Raw genomic sequence first — 19,787 nt, 5'->3', positions numbered from 1 at the left:
ACCCGCTCGCGTAGCCGCAGGAAGGCAGAGGGCGGGCTTTCTTTCGAATTTGTGTAGCGGCTCCCCCGGCGGTTGGCCCGTTCGAGAGCGGGGGAGCTCCGCCACTGGTCCAGCGGCGGAGACTGCGCGTCGCGATTGGGCAGAGCCCTCGAGGGGGCGGGGCCGGTTAAAGAGCCGCCCGGCGCGGCGGAGGCGGGAGCTGCGATCTGAGGGGAGCATGAGCGGGCGCGGCGGCGTCCCGGTAACGGCGGCAGGTAGCTGCTGCGCGGGCCCCGGGACGCCGCCGCTGGGGCTGAGGAGAGCGGCTTGGGGCGAGGCTCGGTGACGCCGCCCCCGCGGGAAGAGGGAGAAGGGGCTGCTCCTGGCGGGGGCGTCTTCCCGGGGCTCCCGTCCCCTTTGCCGCCCTGAGGCGAGCGAGCTGGCGGGCCGGGGGGCGGCGGCAGACCCGCCGACCCTTCTCCCCCCGCCTGCCGTTGCGGGAGGGAGCGGTGGCGCCTGTCGGAGCTCCTCGGGGCCGGGGCTGGCCTCGGCCCGCCGGGGGCGGCTTTAGCGCCTGAGCGAAGCGGGCCCGTACTGAAGGGGGCCTTATCGCCTCCCGGCCGTGCGGGAGGCACCGGGCGTCTGCCCCGCGGCCGGCAGGGCTGCCTCCCGGGCTCTGGGAAGCTTCTGGGGCTGTCCGGCGCGGAGGAGGGCAGGGTCGGCGGCGGCCCCGGCTCGCCGCGGTGGCTGGGGCTCCGCGTCCCCTCCCGTGCTTGCTGCTTGGCTTGTGGGTGACGCGGGGCTGGCTGGCGCTGGGGGGCACCCGGGGAGACCGGCGCTGGGCTACCCCGCCTTCCAGGAATTCCGCTTCCTTTCTGAAGCCCTTGAGTGCCAGCGTTCGGGATGCGAGCTGGTGTCCTCCAGGAATATGTTTGGCTTCATCGCCGTTTTGTTTCTTCCGGTGGTTTTGGTGGTGGTGGCTGTTTTCTTGTTGTTTGTTTTATTTTTTTAATGGCCTTTAAGCCTCCTTTTAGTCGCCTTTAATAGTCCTTTCTTGTTTCGTTTTCATAGGTCCTGTTTATTTTTAGTTGTTTATCATACCAGCCTTATTGATCAGCTTCACGTGTCAGTAGGTCCAAGCCAAAGCGAACTGCGTTTTTGTTAGTCTTTTAAATCTTTCTGGCTCCTTAAAAACGATTGATCATCTCTTCCCAAAACCTTCAGGATGACCCTAAAAAGTCAAAATTATAATTTCCTTTTTTTCTCCCCCCCCCCCCCCCCCCTTCATTTTTCCTCTCCCTCTCTCTTTTCCAGGTATAGCTTAGTGTTATGGGTGATACAAAAGAAGCTAAAATGCAGATAACACCAGAAACTCCAGGACGAGTCACTGTCCTGAATCCTTTTGAAAGTCCCAGTGATTATTATACTCTTCAGGAGCAGATTGTCTCCAGTCCTTCAGTCTTTAAATCAACAAAATCCTCACCTGTAAGATCTAGTCTTTGGTTGTGTAACTATGCAGATGTAGTGCTAATATTTTGAAATGCATCTAAAAGTGTGTTTTATGTAGCGTGCTTTAATGTATATACTAAGCTAAAGAATTTTGGTGGCATTTGGTGTTTCTTATGATTACAGGAGTATGTTGCTTTTAATACTAGTCACTTAGTCTTCATACCTTGCTGATTTTTTTTTTCTCTTTAGATATTAGGTGTATCAGTAGATTAGCGTATACCTGCTAAGTGCCAAAACCGGTTGAAAGTAGATAAAAGGACTGTTGTTGGATGTGGTGCTCTTGTCCTGCTTAAAGTGGAAAAAAACCAGTTCCTACTTACACGCTAAGCAGGCTGGATGCAAGAAAAACTTAATTGCACTTCCATTATGAGCTGTTTGCATATTCACAGAATCAAGTTAATGACTGTGTATATGTAGCATTTTTTAGTTGCAAATTACGTTCTGGTTTGCAGTTGGAATTGTTTTCTGATAAGCAGTAGAGATGGTGCTGTGCTAATGAGACTAAAAAGACTTGTTTGGTAGATCATTTTTCAAGCAGATATTTGAAGAGTATTTTGTAACGAAGTGTTAAATAAAGGGGTGAAGCTGCTTTATTTCTGAATTGGGTTTTGTTGTGCACTACGCGTGGCATGTGGGAGACTTGGCAGGCTACATATGGGGTTGCAACTCTTAAGTCTTGAAAATATGAGGTGAAAGGAAGGCTGCTCTATCATTTGGATAACTTAAGTTAGGTACAGGCACTGGGTTTTCATGGAACTGCAGTTTTGATTCTGGCAGTCTAGAAGCAACTAAATATTATCCAAAGTTCTATATCTTTAGTAGATCTGTCCTCAGAAATTGAGAAGAAATTGACAGCTCAGTTTGTAAATATTAGCTGTAACCTTCCACTTTTTATTATCTTGTAAATCATTGTAATACCACTACCAGGATAAAGAAGCCTGATTGACTTACTCATTTATTTTTTTTAAAAGTAGATAATTTAAACAGAAACTCTTTTGATTGTCTTTGACAGAAACTATATGGAAGTTATGATTGCATTGTTCCATTGAGATTTGTCCTGTGGTTTTATTTTTATCTTTTTAGACTAGCAAGCATTAAGATGTCCATTTCTTTTTTTAGACACCAGGAAAATTTAGATGGTCTATTGATCAGCTTGCTCTAATAAATCCTGTGGAAATTGACTCGGAAGATGTTCGACGCCAAGCAATGTATTTGAGTCATGCTAGGTAACTTACCATCTGTTTTTATGCAGTTAACTTGGCTTGAATACTGGAACACTGTTCTTTTGCTTTATTGACATTTCAACACAGCATTAAAGACTTTTTATTCAAATCTTCTACCATAGATTTTTATGTGTCCCTGATGTGGATGTAATATTTAGATGAGGCTGCCTCTGTGTTGCTCTTTTTTTAATGTTAAGAACCACTGATCCACTCTGATTGCAGTTTGAAAGACAGCCAGATAAAAGCAATCAATGGAAGCAAGAAAATGTCTTGCCAATGATTGTTACCAAGCTACCTCTTCTGCTCCTTGTCGCAAAACAATTTATCTTCTCGGAGTGTTCCATACTGAGACCAATGAAGTGTAGGCTTCTTTGGTCTTTGGGACTCCTGCAGAAGGGTAGAGCTGGGAAAGCTAGTTAGGTAAGCCAGTAAATGTATAGGCTGGACTTAATGTGAAGGAGGGAAGACCAAGAAGTTTGCTGTCCTTCAGGAGAAGGAGATTGCTCGTTACTTTAAATAATTTGGGGATCTTGATCTCAACTTTTTCCTTTCTCTGAAAATAACTTCCATGGGGAAAACAAATGAGTAAGTAAAACAGGCTTGGTATTCACGGCTTATCTTGAGGGATAGTCTTACTAATAGTACAGAACAACATGGCAAGTGAAGGTAGTCAAGGGAAGGCCACAACTGTGAATCCTGTAGACACTGCCATACATTTCTCAGATACGAACTTGCACAAAGCATTGCACCTCACGGCATGAAGCACCACGGTAACAGAATAATAAAACGATCCTCCATCCTGTTTATGCCTATTGGACTTTCGAGTCCTGTTACTGCAATGAAACACAGATAGAAGGCTGTTTAGGGCAAGAGTCCTTTATGAATATTCACAGAATCATAGAATGGTTTGGGTTGCAAGGGACCTTTAAAGGCTGTCTAGTCCAACCCCCCTGCAGTGAGCAGGGACATCTTCAACTGGATCAGGTTGCCCCATCCAACCTGGCCTTGAATGTTTCCAGGGATGGGGTGTTTACCACCTCTCTGGGCAACCTGTTCCAGTGGTTCATCACCCTCATCGTAAAAAATATTGTGAACTAGACCTAGTGTTCTTAGTGTCTGACTGAACCTACATCTCTTTTGAACAGAGAGAGGTATAAGAGGGGATATGAATTTCTTGCCGCAGCGGAGGTGTAGAAAGAGTGTTAACTCTCCTCAGCTGTATCTGTGAATCACCATGTCTTAATGTCGATTTTATTTTTCTTAATGTCTGTTTGTTTCCTGGCCTTCCTCTAGGAGCCAGCAGGTTTCAGACTCTTAATACTTTCTAAGTGTTATAAAGCCTTAAGCCTTATGTTTTTAGGGGGTTGATTACATTGTTTCTGGAAGCCTATTAGTTTACACACAAACTAGTTTTAATTTAGATGACTTGGGTGACAATTCCAATGATGATTAGTGGCATGGCCTATAGATATAAACATGCATTGTCCTTTAAGTCTGTCCAACTGTTTCATACCCACTGTGATTAGGTTTTTTTTAATCATCTGGTATGACTAGAAAGGCTAGTTCATGTATGTGTAGGTTTGCTGTGTCCATGCTTGCATGTTTCAGTGTACAGACTGAGGTGGTCATTTATGGTGGCTGCAAACTGTACATGGTTAAATGCATATATACATATATATGTCCATGTAAGATTTTATATGGCAACTGATTTTAATTTACATTTCATAAATACTGCTTTATGGAAACTGAAGTGTCATAAACACAGGTCTTGACATTAAAAGTTCCTGATAAAAGAATTTGAGTTTTTGAAGTCCGTGCATAATGTTACACAAACTATATACTCCATTTTAATAATGCTTGTTAACAAGCCATTTTCTCGATTAGTTGCAACAAACCACAAGCATAGGAAATTTGGTGTATAAATATTTCAAACTGTTAATTCTCCGTTAGTGAAAACAGTTTGGGTAGCAGCACAGTGTAAAAGCTCATGAGCACTTTGCGAAGTCTGAGCGTGTATCACGTGTAGACTTGATTTTGTGCAGTGTTACTGTTTCTATAAACTGGGCCTCATCTGTGTGCTGTGTGTTTATTGCACTGCTTGTAAAACGATTAGGAGAACTTTCTTCTGGCAGACTGTGTTAGTGAAAAATAGTCTGTCGGTAATTGAGCAGACACAGTGACATAGTCTTGTCCACAAACTTTCCTCTTGCTTTTTTATTTCTACTGGTAGAAATTGAATGTTTCTAAATTGGATGCTATGCTATTGTATGTTAAGTACTAAAAAAATCTGTACTGTCTCTTGTGTACTGTGTCACAGTTGCAAGTGCTACGTTGCTTAAAGTTGCATACAAGACTGGCTTGTTTTTATTGTTGTTAAATACATATGACATTTTTACTTTCTTATTTTCCTGGAGTTATGCACTAAAGAAAAAACTTCTGCACTAATCAGCACTTTTATTGGGAGCTGTTTTCCCAGTTCCCCTGTTTCTCCTTTGGAATCTGCCTTGTGAAGATGCTTATTACTTGTGATTCACTATGCATAAATACACAATGATTGTATGCTTTTTTTTTTTTTACAATAACTGAATCTTGTGCAAGTGTCTTCATAGAATTGTCACTTTAGCATCATCTAGGCAGACATAGTTGAAGATGGCATGTCCAACTATTGCAGGTCTATTCAAAGTCTGATTAGCATCAAAGAAAGGGCTGTGAGGGAAAGTTCATGTATTAGGTAAATCTGCATGTGTTTGTGTAGCTAATAATGTCTGTTATCTGACTGATTTCTGAAATTATTCAAGGGTAATTCAGGTATACTAACTGTATGAAAGTATTATGTGATTCAGCCAAGACAATGATGAATATTCATTGTAACATTTTTTGAAGCTTATAAAAGACACTGTAGTAACTGAAAGCGAAACTTGAAGGTGACTGTTAAAGGAAGTAAAAATCTAGAATCTCACAAATCATTTGAAGATGGCTGAAGTAACTACAATATTTTTTTTTAAAAGAGGTTAAAAGCTGCGGAAGTGAATGTGTTAATTGATCCAAACTGAAATACAATATTGTATCCTGAACTCAAGAAAATACAGCAGACTAGCTATTTGAAAGGGAAGGTGGGAAGGTGGGACTGTGTCAGGAATTTGAGTGTACAAACATTCCATAAGTATCTTCCTTTGCCCTTTTGTTCCTTGCAGCTCAGTTTTTTATTCTGCTTGATTTTGTAGTGAGATTTTTTTATAAGCATAATCTCATGTCAACTTTAATAGCAAAATCTATTCCTATGACAAGTTCAACATAACTAAATGGATTATTTTGGAAGATCAGTTATGATGGAGTCTTTGTCCAGATAAAAGTACTTGCTGTTACAAGGAGTAAATAGATATTTGCAAATATGTACTTCTAAAAGGTACAGATCTTTTTCAAATGAACTGAAGTAACTGAGAAGTGCATTTATATTTCTAAATTTATGGTATGAGATTATTGCACATAACAGTAAAAACATCGTAAGATTTAGGGTTTAGTGCAATTTCATTTATAATGTTTCTCTTAAGCATCTGTAAAAGATCACATGGTTGGACTTTTTATTTTTCCAGATACATGATGGTTTTGATAATTTAGTTGTTTTTCATTTGTTACTTAGAATTGATAAGGAGACAGAAGACAGAAGGCAAAAAGCCATTGAGGAGGTAATAAAATTTTCTGTGCTATCAAATACTGATTTGTTTTAGCTACATACCTACAAAAAAAGATCCATGTCTATTATAGGATTTTAAAACCCAGAAACCTATTATCTTTTACTGGTCAGTAAGAAAGTAATTTTGTGTCCTCATCCCTTGTGGTTGTAGTTGGAATGCACATGGTCTTTTTCCTCCCATCTTTTTTCACACATCTGTAAGTCAAAACAGCAGATTTTGTTTCTTTCATGTTGGTTGGCTAGTGGGAATGTAGCTGTAAGATAACTCTTATAAATAGTTAATTTAAGGTTAAAAATGATTGAGTATTTTGGGTTTTACAGTAACTGTTAGTGTTAGGTAGCTTAGTTTCTTTTATTGCATTTTTTAAAATATAGTAGAACCTTGGTGATTTTCTTCCACAGTCTGCTTAGTTGGAGGCAAGACCTTCTTCTGGTAGCTTGTAATACTTTCTATCTATTTTTCATTTTATTTTTTACTATCCATTTGTCTAGCAGAGAAGGAAAAGTAGAGTGTTTCAAATCTTCACTATAGAAATCTTCATTGTTATTTCAAAAAATAAGGCTCTGACAGGCAAGTCTTCCTTAGTCTTATTGATCTTTTTATATTGTATCATGCTGTTATCAGTTTCTGTCTCTATAAACAAAAAATGTTTTATGATTCCATAAAAGTGCTATGTAGTTGACCTGCAGCAAAGATACTTTGTTGTTCTAAATCTGCATTAAAAAGCGTATTTCTTCTTTGCGAGGCATAAACTAATGGATTATGCAGCTGAACAGCTTGAAACCAGGTCTCTGATAAAAATTATGCCTTTAATAGTGGAGTGTTTCAAGCTGAGTTTTTTTCATTTGCTTTCAGTCTTGCATTTATTGTGAGAACATGATTTGCCCTGTATTTCTTGAAGCTATGTAATAGTGTTCATCTCAGCATCAGGGTATTCTAGAATGCAACTGTGACAGCAGATACAGTTTCTGATTCAAAGAAAAAGAGTGAAGTGCCAGTACTCATAAATGTTTCACTGCTAACCAGTTTAGCCAAATACACCAACAATATTGCCAAAAAGCCTTGGTTTTACTGGTGTTACTGTTACTGCACTGTCTCTTTGGCACTTCTGCAAAGTAGCTCAGTTGTCAAAATACAACAATTTCACAAACTGAAAAGTTGAAAAGAATTATGTTAAACTACTGTGCAGTATGATAGAGACAATTCAAATTTTTTAATGAATAATTAGTGTTAAATGAAACTTTTGTACAATTTTCACTCTGCAGACTTGGAAGATCTGAGGTGGTATGTGTCATACAGAACATGGGGGTCTTCAAATAAAATTGTTTTTTCTTTAACTTCTCTGGGCCTGAAATAATGAAATGTATTTTGGGTATAAGGGATAATCTCTACAGGTTTTGGGGAAGGAAGAGTTAAAATTCTTAAAATATATATCTGTGAGTAGCAAAAGGTATGACTTAATTTTTTTCTTGTTCAGGGTGCTAATCTAAATTTAAGTTGAAAGTCTTCAATTTTTAAAAATGCTAAGATGGTTTGTTTCTATTTGACTCTAGTTTTTCACAAAAAGACTCATAGTTCCTTCTCCTTGGACTGAACATGAAGGCAAGCAAGTTTCTCAGTTTAATTCAACTAAATGTAAGTTGCTTTTGTGTGTCCACCCAAAATTATCTAGCTTTTGGAGAAATTATCAAGCATAATTTTTTTCAACCTAAATTTAAATTTTAAGAACCAATGATAAAAGATGGCACAACTGATAGATTTTTAGCTGTTGTCTCCAAGTGCTTTCTTTGTTTAAAAATCGTTAATTAATCCAGAATCTTACATAATTTTTCCTGTTCGTTATTTTTGGTTCCTGCCCTATAAATCTTTTTCCTTTCATAGCCTGTCTTTAACCAGTTTAATTTTCACACGCAACTTTGCTGCATCAGTACTGGTAATAGACAAGTCTTCTACTTTGCTCTTTTCTTTTGATATCTGCATGTCTGACTTATTCTGACTGCTTCCCTGCCAATATAAGTATATGGGAAACAGAGTTCCGTATTTTTCTATCCTTACTTTCTATGTAAATTCCTGTTGTCCTCTGAATGTCCTGCTAGCTCACTGTCTCTGTACATAGGGTTGTGGGGTTTCTAAGTTTATTTCATTTATGCTGTTATTAGATTTTATTTTGTTATTAAAGTTTATATATAACCAACAGAATGCATAGTAAATGGATTACAAGCTGGAGAAGGTGCTGAAATTCTCTTAATCAGCTATAATGGTAACCTTTTTTTCAGTGCTCCTTTCTAATCTTTTCCAAACTTTGATGCAAAAATTTTGTTTAGTTGTATTAAATATTCTAACTTACTGCTGCTAGGTTTCAAAACTCTATATGCAATGCATGCTTAAATTTAAGTTCTTATCTGTTTTACAGCCATAGATCTAAATTACATTTCTCCAATTAGAAGACAGCTAACTTTGCATCCTGGGAAGAGCAATGGTGGGTAAAAGGAAATGTCTGGAATTACAGGCTTTCTCTAAAGCAAAATATTTTTTTTAATGGCTATTTAATTTCAAAAGGGAATGATTTTTTTTTTTGTTAATATTCCTCTAGAAATAATTTTTCTTGAACTGTATGGTACTATTGATTTTAATATCAATTTCTCAGTAATTTCATTCTATTATATTTTTTCCAAAGTAAAAACTGAAGTCCTCTGTAGACTGTAGAGTGCATTTTTTCCAACCTAATGTATGCACTTTTTCTGAATTAAGAAGTGAATATAAGCCTCAGGTTTATGGGTAAATTACAGTTTCAAGAAACCTTTAATGTATTGGGTTAGAGAATCTTGATTTTCTCTGACAAATAAATAGCAGAAATCTTAAGACATCTTTTAAACTATTTTATTTTAGATAAATAGGTAGTGTTTTTTCCCAGGGTATTTTGATGATCTTTCTCCCATTTCCTTTTGAATCCTTCCTTTCTTCAGAGACCTCTCTCTTCAGTTAAGAATGCCTTTCTACAGGCTTTTATGTTACAACCCTTGATTTTTTATGTCTAGGCCTTAGTGTGCCGCATCAAATCAGAATCCTAGCTTTAATTAACACTTTCCCTTATTGCAACTGTAACTTAAATAGCTCAATTGCAGTGTGATTTGAAAGTGAATTTTTGTTTCCACAGTTTTAGTAGAAGGTCACTGCAAGCTAATCTTATTGGTTTTATTCATTGCAGCTGCTTGTCAGACAGTACTGTCTTTGCCAGTGGATTTTAATTTAGAGAAAATACTAGGTATGTCATGTAATATCTACATTTAATTATGAATGTCTAAATAAAAAATGTGGGTTTGTAGTTTGCTGTTTTGGAGTCTTATGAAATACTGAAAACCTAATGTGAATGAAAGTTCTAAGTATGTGTTCTAAATAGTTATTGTGTGTTGCATGGAACATCTGACTTTAAATGATATGATGTGAGTGTAAGAGATAAAAGAGGAGGGATATGGAGGACAATTGGAAAGTGATTTAAAATTCTGAATGCATAAAAGGTAGTAAGAAGAAGATACCCCTGCCTCCCCCAAGTAAAGCAGTTATTTAACTTGGCAGAGCTGTTTGACTTACAAATTGCTGGCCATGAGGCTCATAGCCCAACCTTGCCTTGAGCAAAGCTATGCTGTAATTCTGTGCCCTTAATTTAACTGAAGCCATGGTGGTGACTGGAAGTTGTGTGGTGGCAAAAAAGCCATGACTGCCGAGTGGGGAGATGAGTCCAAATTAACTGTCTAACTGCTGTATTGAGCAGTTGCTGCCAGCTTCTCGGGCAAAGGGACTGGAAAGGCCTGTTCTTAGAGCTCTTATGTGGGAATAGTGGGTATAGCCAGCTCAGAGGTTTTTGGCTGCATGCTCCTATACCAGTATTGAAGTTCACAACCCTGATTGTGGGCCATCAAAATTAAAACAGAAAAACAGAACTATATCTATTGCTTTTACGTTTCATCTTAACAAGTGCTTCCATCAATGCATAGTTTGTGAATTTATGAAAAATTTCTTCTACAAGGAGTATCCAATTAGAATAGAGCAAAAACCTGAAATAACCTGGTGAGTCTCAGCATATTTTAATGGGTCTTTGTTAACATCTGTATGCTTTTCTACTGTAAACTGCTAACTGCTTTGACTGTCTTTGAGTTGAATCTGGTTTGCCTTCATATGTATCATGATGACCATCAAAGCGTATGGGAGACCTGAAAAAGGGTGTAGTTTTGCTTGGGTGATTAACAACTCCTTTTTCATAACTTGGATGTGAAGAATAATACAATTTTGGGAAGAGGCCAGTAAGTAGATGCTAGCCAATATTTATATTTTTAAAAAATGCAGACTTTAGTATTAAAGGATGATAGGCACAAGTGGAACCTGAGTAGACTTTTTGTAATGATAACAAGTGATCCTTTGGGATAGGTGCCTAAACTAGATTAATTTCTTGCTGTATTGGTAAATTGGATTAAATGTTTTAATTTAGTTATATATGTCTCTGTAGTCAAGAGATCTTTTTTCTTGCATTCTTACTGGAAACGACTTCTCCCGCACGTTTCTAGGTGAATATTTTAGAACTGATGAATTTGCAGATCAGTCTCAGGAAAATCTGAGCTCTTCATCACTCAGAAGAAAGCTGTTTTTAGAAGAAAATGGAAGTGTATCTGAGTGTTTGTCCCCTTCTCTGCATAGTCCACGCAGTAGTCAGCCACTTGAAGTGCTTTGTTCAATAGACATATCTCCAGTACGGTGCAGAAGCCCTCTGGAAACATCTAGTTCAGTAAGTAGCCTGTTTTGTGGGCTGGATGGGATGTGACTTACCTGGCACAGGAGTCGTTCTCAGAGCAGGCTGTACCAATTCTGTGTTCTGACAGACTTCACAAGATGAAAACCCATGTTTTTAATAAGCTATAACTGCTTTATGAGAGAGTAGGTGTTAGACCAAAGGGTGGTAGGGTGGGGGTTTTTTCAAATTCCAAATTCAGAAAAAAAATATGTGAACAAAAAAAGTCTTGAAAGAATATATTACTGACTTTTATTATATCAAATTATTATGTTGGGCTGCTGTTCTTTTGTATAGAAGGAGTTATGCTTTATGTTATGAAAAGGAAGTAGGAATTGACACATATACAAGACTTGCTGAAAGCATGTTGAAACTTTTTTTCCATAAAATGTATATATAAAAAAAGGCCTGTTTAAATCCATGAACTGCTGTCTAAAATACTAATTGATATGAACAGGTGATATAATTATTTCCCTTATGGCTCATAAACTCGTTCATGGTGGAAGAAAGGACTTGTGGATCTTTGAATGCAGTGCTAAATATGCTTTTTTCTTTTCCATTGACCAGAGATTTCAGATGAGTAGATGTTTATTAGAACAGAGAACATGATGTCTGTTTTTTAAATTAAGCAAGATGAATCTTATTCCCAGGTGGACATAGCACAGATAAACTGATTTAGGGGGTATGGTTTTGTCCGTCTGGCGACTGAAGTGCATGTTAAAAAAACTACCCCAGCAAGAGTGTGGCTTAAAAAAAAATATTCTTCACTATGGTAACCTAGTAAAGAATTCCTACAACATAATTATACTGCTAGAAGTTACTTTTCTTTTTGCACCATACTCTTAAGCAAGATCACAAGCACTATTCTCTTAAGGAAAAGTATTTTGTTTGCAGCTGAGTTAATTCAGGTAATATGGATTCCAATAAAATATAAATAGTGTCTGGCTTTCATCTGCATTGGTATGAGTAAGAAATTGAGATTAAATACTTGACTATATACACAGATAGCATTAATTCTCAGTTTAGGCTTCTCATAGATCTTAAATATAATGGATATTATAGTCTTAGTTGGTATTATGTGACAGTTTGAGTCCATTGCTCTTTTTCTATGTAGAGGCATGAAGTCCAAGTGAAGAGCTGCAACTGGAATATTTAAGCTGAACTAATGATAGAGAATGTCGTTGTACAGGATTAGTTTTCCTCAGTGCTGCCATATTAAGGTTTTTAGTTAGAACACTTTATATATATACATATTAGTCAGAGTTTTATGCTGCTTTTTTTTTCTTTTTTTTTTCTTTAACTGAAGGGTCAGTTTTCGTCAAGTCCTATTCAGGGAGGAACGAGGGCTTATAGTCTGGGAAGTATAACCAGTCCTACATTTCCAGAGGGGTCTCCTGCACATAATGGTTCTCCTACTTTTTCACCAATTGCTTTTCACATCAGAAAGACACCACTGTCAGGTATGGTTTAATTGTATATCTGTTATACTTTCTTGATTTACATATTTATATTATAAAACCTGCTGCATTCTTACTGGAAATTTTTCTCTTCAGAGACAAGTTACTGTGCTTGGCAGACTAGCAGTCCCCTTCTATATGACACATATACTGTTTATCAGTGAAATATCTTAATGATGTGAAACTGTGAAGTGTATCTGCTTGCAAAAAAATCAACTCAGGAAAATATTTTAGAAGAAGGAATTGTGACCTAATTAGAAAAAAAAAAAAATTAAAGGATTAATCTAGTGTGAGGAGGGGTTTTAAAGCCATATGCCTGAACTAAATCAGGTCAGAATTGTGATTTGGCACAACTTGAAGCATTTTAATTGGACAAAGAATGTTAAGCTGAGTTTTCAAATCATGTGATCGTGAAGATTATTTGAAATTAAACTGGCTAGTGAAGAAATCATGAACATTTTGTGTCCTTATTGCTCTAGGAAATGTATTTCCCGTTTTGTCCATTACCTGCTAAGACATGTTGTCATGTTTATACAAGATTTTGCTCTGATGAGCCTTGTGGTATTTCAACACCATTATATGTGGAGATAGCATAGGTGTTTTCTCACTTATTTGATTTTCTTGAAAACTACTGCTGCCCTAAATTTTTTAAATGCCTATAGAATATGTGTATTGGTATTTGGAAAAAAGCCACAGAACCAGCCTTCACACATTTTCCTTTGAACACTATGTAGTGTTGACATTTGAAAATGCAAGGCCTCTAATAGAGCAAACCATGTCATAGGAAACAAATTTGGTGGTAAAAATGGGATGAAAACTTGCCTTTACCATGATAGTTTAAATGTGCTGGTGGTTTGGTTTTTGGGTGTTTGGTTTTGGGGGTTTTTTTCTGTTGTTGTTGTTTTGGTTTTTTTAAGAAGGCCTTGGAGCTGAGAGACAGAGGTCAGTGAAACACTATGTAGTTGGCTATAATTATTCGAAAGACTCTACAGCTTTGAGGATGATGACTTTAATTCCGTCTGATATCTGATAGAATAACTTTGTTGTTTTTTACAGACCAAAGAAAATTTACATTTCGTTCTCCAGATATTCCTTCTTCCTCAAGTAGAATGACACCCCCAAGTACAAGAAGTCCTTATATAGATGGTTGTTCTCCAATTAAAAATTGTTCTCCTATGAGGCTTGGAGCTTGTAGAGGAACTGCCCAGTATCAGACTTCTGTCATTAGAATACCAATTGCAGTTGAGAACCACGGTGTGGATGAGGAAGACAAGGAAAATGCTTCTCCAGCAGAAGCTCGGTTCCCAGAAATGGATAATGGAATAAACTTATGTCAGCAAGACAGTGATACTTTTGCACATGGTACACATCTCGTGGTAGCAACTGTGTCTATTGCACCAGATCACTCAGAAGCTTGTTGTCAAAGGTTGTCATCATTTCAGGATATAGAAGGCTCAAAGGAAAATAATACCGTAGATATGGCTGATGCAGCTGAAGTGTCAGAGGAAAACGCTTGGATAAAAGAAACAATTGGCAATAGCAATGCACCAATGACCAGCTTTATGACAGGGATTACTTTCAGTATTGAAAACTCTCGCATGTGCATGTCACCTCTTGCAGAAAGCAGTGTAATTCCTTGTGACAACAGTAGTATTCAGGTAAAAATAAAAATCTTTTTTTGCTTCTCTGTAAAACTGAACTTGACATGGTAACTTTCACTATGTATACCATTCTGGAAGTAATTGTCTATTTTCTCTTATTGGATGTGGCATGCAGGTGGTATTGTTACTTTTATTCTTTCCGGCCCATCTCCTTTTTCGTCTCAGTGGAGTTAGCGTAGCAATTACGAAATTTTTTTGTGTTACTATGCATAGTAATAAACTTAATCCAAAACCAATTCTGACAGACCCGTTTACAATTTGCTTTTGTTATTAACTGAAAATTTGTTGGATTAAGTTCTGTTAATCAAATGCAAGTCGTATCAGGTATGAGAATCTGAGGGGTTTATTGGTGTTAAATTGCAGTAGATTTTTAAAGCCCTGTTTCTTGATTTCAGGTGGACAGTGGTTATAATACACAGACTTGTGGAAGCAGCATTATGGATACTGCGGGGGCTGAAAACAGTTGCAGAGAAAATGATGTGAATACTAACGTGTTTCAGAATAAATCTCATCTTAGAACAAAGGTAGGAGTTAAATTGTGATACAGAAGTGATAGGTTTCCCATCTAAAGCATCTGTTCCCTGTTTTATTCAGTTTCAGGGAGCCTGAGGGGGAGAGACTGTCAGGTGATAATAGAGAATGTGTTAATGTAGCATCATTTCAAGTATTATGTTGAACACAAGGAATAAATGCGGGACAAATACCATAAGCTGGCAATAAAATTAATGTGTTCTATGACAAAGGCAGAGGTAGTTTCAGGGGAAACTGAGGTATATGCGTGAAGGGTAGTTGTGAGGCTTCTCATGGCTTCTGATGCATTGCAGTCTGTCTCTTATTTTTGTTTCTGTTGTTCTTGCTGCTCTTTTTATCGCTAAGTTTTTAAATATGTGCCTGTGGACAAGCACATCTTTGGGGAAAAATTGCTGCTACTTTTCATTGTCTGGCCTCAAGTTTCCTAGACCATAGCTGGCATGCTGACTTGGTGGGGAACTTGCTGCTTGGGTACAATCTCTTGATTACAAGCCCTTTGATGACCTATCTTAAGAACAAAACAAATTACAAAAGATAATACATATCTAGCAAGACTCCCAAGCTCTTAATCTTGTCACTGATGGGAAGGAGTTCTACTTCTTCTACAGAATGGGAAGCAAAGCTAGTTTCTTTGGAGGAGAGAGCGAAGATCATCTCCTCTCACTTAGTAATTATGGTCTTATAAACTTAGTAGCTTATGGTCTACTACTTAGTGTTGTTTACAGTCCTTGAAGGAGAGACAGTACTGACCAGTAGTACCAGATTATAAAAAACCTCAAGTAAGCCCATTCAGCCCTGACTTAACTTCTGTATCTGACATGCTAATAGCCACTTCTCTGCCAAGGTAAAGAGCAGATTGATGGTGTTTTATAGACTATTGACATCAAATTTTGAACTGCTCATTTAAGATTAGGGTAACTGTGCCCTTACAGGAGGAATAGATGGATAGTTTATCTTTAAAAAAACAAAAAAGCCATCTACTCTGAGGTCTTGCACCACTCACCCTGTTGGACATGGATTATACATGTGAATGTACTCATTGGAATAAATGGTCTAACACCAAACCTGTCCTAGAGACTCACCAATGTCATGCAGCTGCCTTCTCCCACTGCTAGTCTTTCAACTGCTTAGATCCTGACTAAGCCCAACTTTGCATTTTGGATTAGGACTTAAGTGTGGAGGCATCAAGTACTTCATTCAACTCTCACAACAGAGAGCCCACAAAGAATGAAAATTAAAAAGCATGCACGTTGCTGGCTAAAAGAATCCAGTCTGGGTCATTCAGAGCATGTGTGCTCTGAAAGGAGGTTCTGGCTGACAGCACAAATTTCAAAGATTTGTACAGAGAAGACATTACCTTTTATTTCAGAAGGGGAGAGGTGGGAGGCTATAAAGTACTAATTGTAACTTGAAATTTTTAGGTAGTAAGTTTGGATCTTGTTTCTTTGGGGGAATTTTTGTGAAAAAGGTTTTAAAATTAACTTTTCCTTATTAACCTAGGAGTGTACTGTTTTAAACCATAAGGACAATCAGTTGCTGAGAGCAAAATCTCCAGAGAAGCAATCCTGTTTCCAAAAAGCAAAACCACACAGTACAGTATTTGGTCAAAATACAACTTGTAACATTTCTGCCTGGAAACATAAAAATGAAAATCAAGTTCAGGGTTTTCACAAAAATGGTATGTAGTTTTCTGATGGAGAACTTAAATTGTGTTGTCTAATAAATTTATATATATATATATGACCTCAATTACCTGGAATTATACATACTATTTTGCTTTTTTAATGCAAATGTAATAAATTGTCTTGTATATATTAAGGGAGTTTTTAAATAATGTGTGGTTTTTCAGGTCTTACTAACAAATTTATTGCTATCATTAAGCGATCCTTTTGAAAATTAAGGTGGCTAAACTTGGTACAAAGAAACCATAGTGTTTTTTCAGAATTGTGTTCCTTCTGTGATTACGGTAGATTCCATGAGGAGCCTTGTTTCGAAAGTTTGGACGTAACTTCAGCTTCAAGAGGAGTATTTCAGATTGACTGGGCAAACCTAGGGTAACTTGCATAGCAGCCAATGTCACTGCAAAACCACCTACATTTTAAGACACAACTTCTGAAGGCATGAGGGAATTTTTTCCATGGAGGAGAGCAAAAGTAAAGGAGTATTAGTTTTGATTTGGAATGCTTTTGCCCTGATCAGATTTATCACGTGGCTTCAGGAATACTAGCACTGGTACCAGGACAGTGTCACTGAACAGAAATGAACTGCTGGGGGTGTGATAAGAGCAGGGCTGGGGTCACAGGAGAGGGGTGAGTGTCTGTGGGTATCAGTCCAAAGTAACAGGGATGAAACTCAGCTGTGACTTTCATGAGGAAAGAATAAAACTAGTGTTCCAGAAATGGGTCCCTGGAATATGTATATGATTTAGAGTAGGCTGCAAACTGTTAAAAATGGGTGCTTTGATTTTAATACCAGGCTAGTCCTTTTAATTAAGTTTTCCTCGTGAACAGCTGCATTCTAGTTACGGAAATAACGCATTTTTACACAACTTAAAGTTTAATTTGCCTAGTAATAAAATAAGCCTTACGTCAAAAGAAGTCTTTTAGCAATTCTTTGAACAGTTTTTTCCTTGGTTTGACAGAGAACTGTGTATCTGTCAGTTAGCTTTACCATGTACTTAAGTAAAATGTACTATTGGTTACTTTAAAATCAAATGATAGTGTTGTTACTTAAGTAATTGTATTGGTACTAATCTTGAAGTCAATCACCTGACTCCACCAGTGTCCCCTAAGAACACTTGTGTCCAAATTGATGCTCCAGTACCCTTTCGAAGGAACATAAGAAGGTGCAATAAGGTTAATTGGTCTCAGTACATCATTAAGACAATGGTGCAGCTTTCCTTCTATTAAAAGTAAACCATTACACTTTTACTTCCCTCTTATGCTTAATTCCCATTATTATTATGTTGCTTACAGAAATTGCCAAAATACTTAGATAAACGTTTAGAAAAACAATTAACTTTTTGCATGCCACTTACTGCAAAAAGTATTAATATAAACAAACTCTTGATATTTTCAAGAAAAACATCAATGAACAAAAGTAATGGAATGAGGAGGATCTGGAAGCCCAGAACTCCCTTTACCTAATCAAATCTGATTTGGTTGAATTCGACTGGATTTTAAAAGAACCTTCTGGAATTTATAAATAAAAATGGGGGGGGGGGGGGGGGGGAGAATCCATATGGTAATCTTCTAGTGACTAAGAGGGGAGGCTCTGTTTGTCGAGCTCTGAAGTAAACCGTGTTGCATTAATCAAAAAGGAAAGTCCATTCTAGTACGTGCCCCAGGTGAAGTAGTTCATAGCAAGGATATCCAGTCCCAGGATACTGGCTGGACGCTCTGCTTCCCATTCTGTTCCACAACCCACAGGAAAGCTTGTACCAAAGTGATAGACTGTGGCTGATGAATAACTATTGGCACACTAAGCCTCAAACAGTTGGTCACACCTAAATTGAAAGGCAACTGACAGCCCTTTTTAAAAATCTGAAAAGGGGAGGTGTGAACAGAATTGCACAGCATGAAAAAGCAATGCATTAGACCTGAAACTTGTGTGCAAGAGTTTTGTAAAGTTCTAAAAGTTATTTATGGCCTTGCGTCTTTTCTGTTTCTCATGATACTTCTTTTTAACAATAATCAATTGAAAGGGTGAATTCCAGATTCCTGGACTGTACAAAGGATTATTTTTGCAAGTGTGATTACTAAAAATAGTAGTAATGTAAAGGGGAAGACGAAAAGCAGGGCAGTCCAAATTATGATCTGTTTCTGAACTGCTTGGCATGATATGTATAATTAAGATTTCATTTTATTTTTTTAATTAAAACTTTATAATGATATGTTCAATGATCAGACCCTGTATATTTTCTTAAAGGTAAGGGAAAAGTAGCATCAGAAATGGGTGAATGTGAGAAGTAATTAAGGATCCCCACTCAAATGAATTGCCTGTATTTTCTGTCCCATTTTTATAGTCTTCAGTTAGATGGGAATTATTTATTTTATGAAAAGGTGCCTATTTTTTATTATGTTTGTATAATTGTTTTGTAGAAGAAACCTACTGTGCAAGTTATCACGGAAATCATTTGACCATTCTGTTTCTCTAGTTGTACTTAATGGATTGGTTGGTACACGTTGCAAGAAACGGTCATTGTTTACATTAAATTAATTTTGGTAGTTTTAACGAGGGTCCTCTAACATGTATAATTGTAAATTGAGCAGTGAAATAGAATAAAGACATCTCTTTCATGCCTCGATTGTATTAATTCTTTTGCTACAATTTGCAGCATCTTACATTGAATGCTGCCTGTAACACACAACACTGGTGCTTGCGTGGGGGACCTTGGGGAACAGAGGAAGAGGTCAGGCAAGGAGCTTGGCAAGCTTTTGCTCTCCTGCATACAGGTAAAAAATGGGTTCAGTTACTGTAATATATGGTGCTGAATTAAAAGTGCAGTACCAGTTATACATCTAGTGCTCTGCACATCTTTAAAATTTAGTTTCAAGTTTCCAAAGCCTTTTAGAACAGTGGTGACAGAATTCAAATGTCTTGTTCATAGGGTGGGTTTTTTTTCTCTTGCAATGAGTTAAACACATTGTCTCCTCTTGATGCCTTTTATAAATCTGATCTGATCCTTTAAAATTACAGCATAGAGGGATCTGAGTAAATATGGCCAAGTGACAACCATGTATTGATCAGCTGTGACCCACTGATTACCGAAGCAAGCCACTGAGGAGTAAATGACTAGTAGAGAAGTTTGTGAGCTCTAACTCTTCAATGATCTCCAAGGAACAGCTGTAGTACATGGCATTGCAGGTTTTTGGCTTTGAGAGCGAGGAACTGACATCAGGAGAACCAGTCTATGGGTGCTGAAGCTAGAATGGAAACGACTGTAATCG

The 19,787-nt window shown here is 37.8% G+C and overlaps 1 protein-coding gene across 4 annotated transcripts; it reads left to right on the top strand.

Annotated features, from left to right (window-relative positions):
* Positions 1–169: 169 nt before the first annotated feature.
* On the top strand, positions 170–19,141 carry BORA (BORA aurora kinase A activator). 4 transcript variants are annotated; one of them, XM_049815609.1, is made up of 13 exons: positions 170–254; positions 1,294–1,464; positions 2,608–2,714; positions 6,352–6,397; positions 7,960–8,041; positions 8,820–8,885; positions 9,615–9,671; positions 10,969–11,186; positions 12,496–12,649; positions 13,703–14,304; positions 14,703–14,831; positions 16,339–16,516; positions 16,809–19,141. In XM_049815609.1, exons 2-13 carry the CDS (start codon positions 1,309–1,311, stop codon positions 16,844–16,846), a joined length of 1,833 nt encoding a protein of 610 aa, XP_049671566.1. In that variant the 5' UTR covers positions 170–254; positions 1,294–1,308; the 3' UTR covers positions 16,847–19,141. The 4 variants fall into 4 exon arrangements, with proteins under 4 accessions (XP_049671566.1, XP_049671567.1, XP_049671568.1 ...); XM_049815610.1 differs by having other exon boundaries at positions 195–972; XM_049815612.1 differs by having other exon boundaries at positions 232–254; positions 1,414–1,464.
* The last annotated feature ends 646 nt before the right edge of the window (positions 19,142–19,787 follow it).

This window comes from Accipiter gentilis, chromosome 13 (genome assembly GCF_929443795.1).
Source record: "Accipiter gentilis chromosome 13, bAccGen1.1, whole genome shotgun sequence".
NCBI classification, from domain to species: Eukaryota; Metazoa; Chordata; class Aves; order Accipitriformes; family Accipitridae; genus Astur; species Astur gentilis.
This window is presented reverse-complemented; position numbering and strand designations above follow the sequence as displayed.

Coding starts and splice junctions, on each gene's coding strand:
- BORA (XM_049815609.1), top strand. CDS start 1,309: ATGGGTGATACAAAAGAAGCTAAAATGCAGATAACACCAGAAACTCCA. Junction 12,650..13,702: donor CAGAAAGACACCACTGTCAG/GTATGGTTTAAT, acceptor TGTTTTTTACAG/ACCAAAGAAAATTTACATTT. Junction 14,832..16,338: donor AATCTCATCTTAGAACAAAG/GTAGGAGTTAAA, acceptor TTATTAACCTAG/GAGTGTACTGTTTTAAACCA.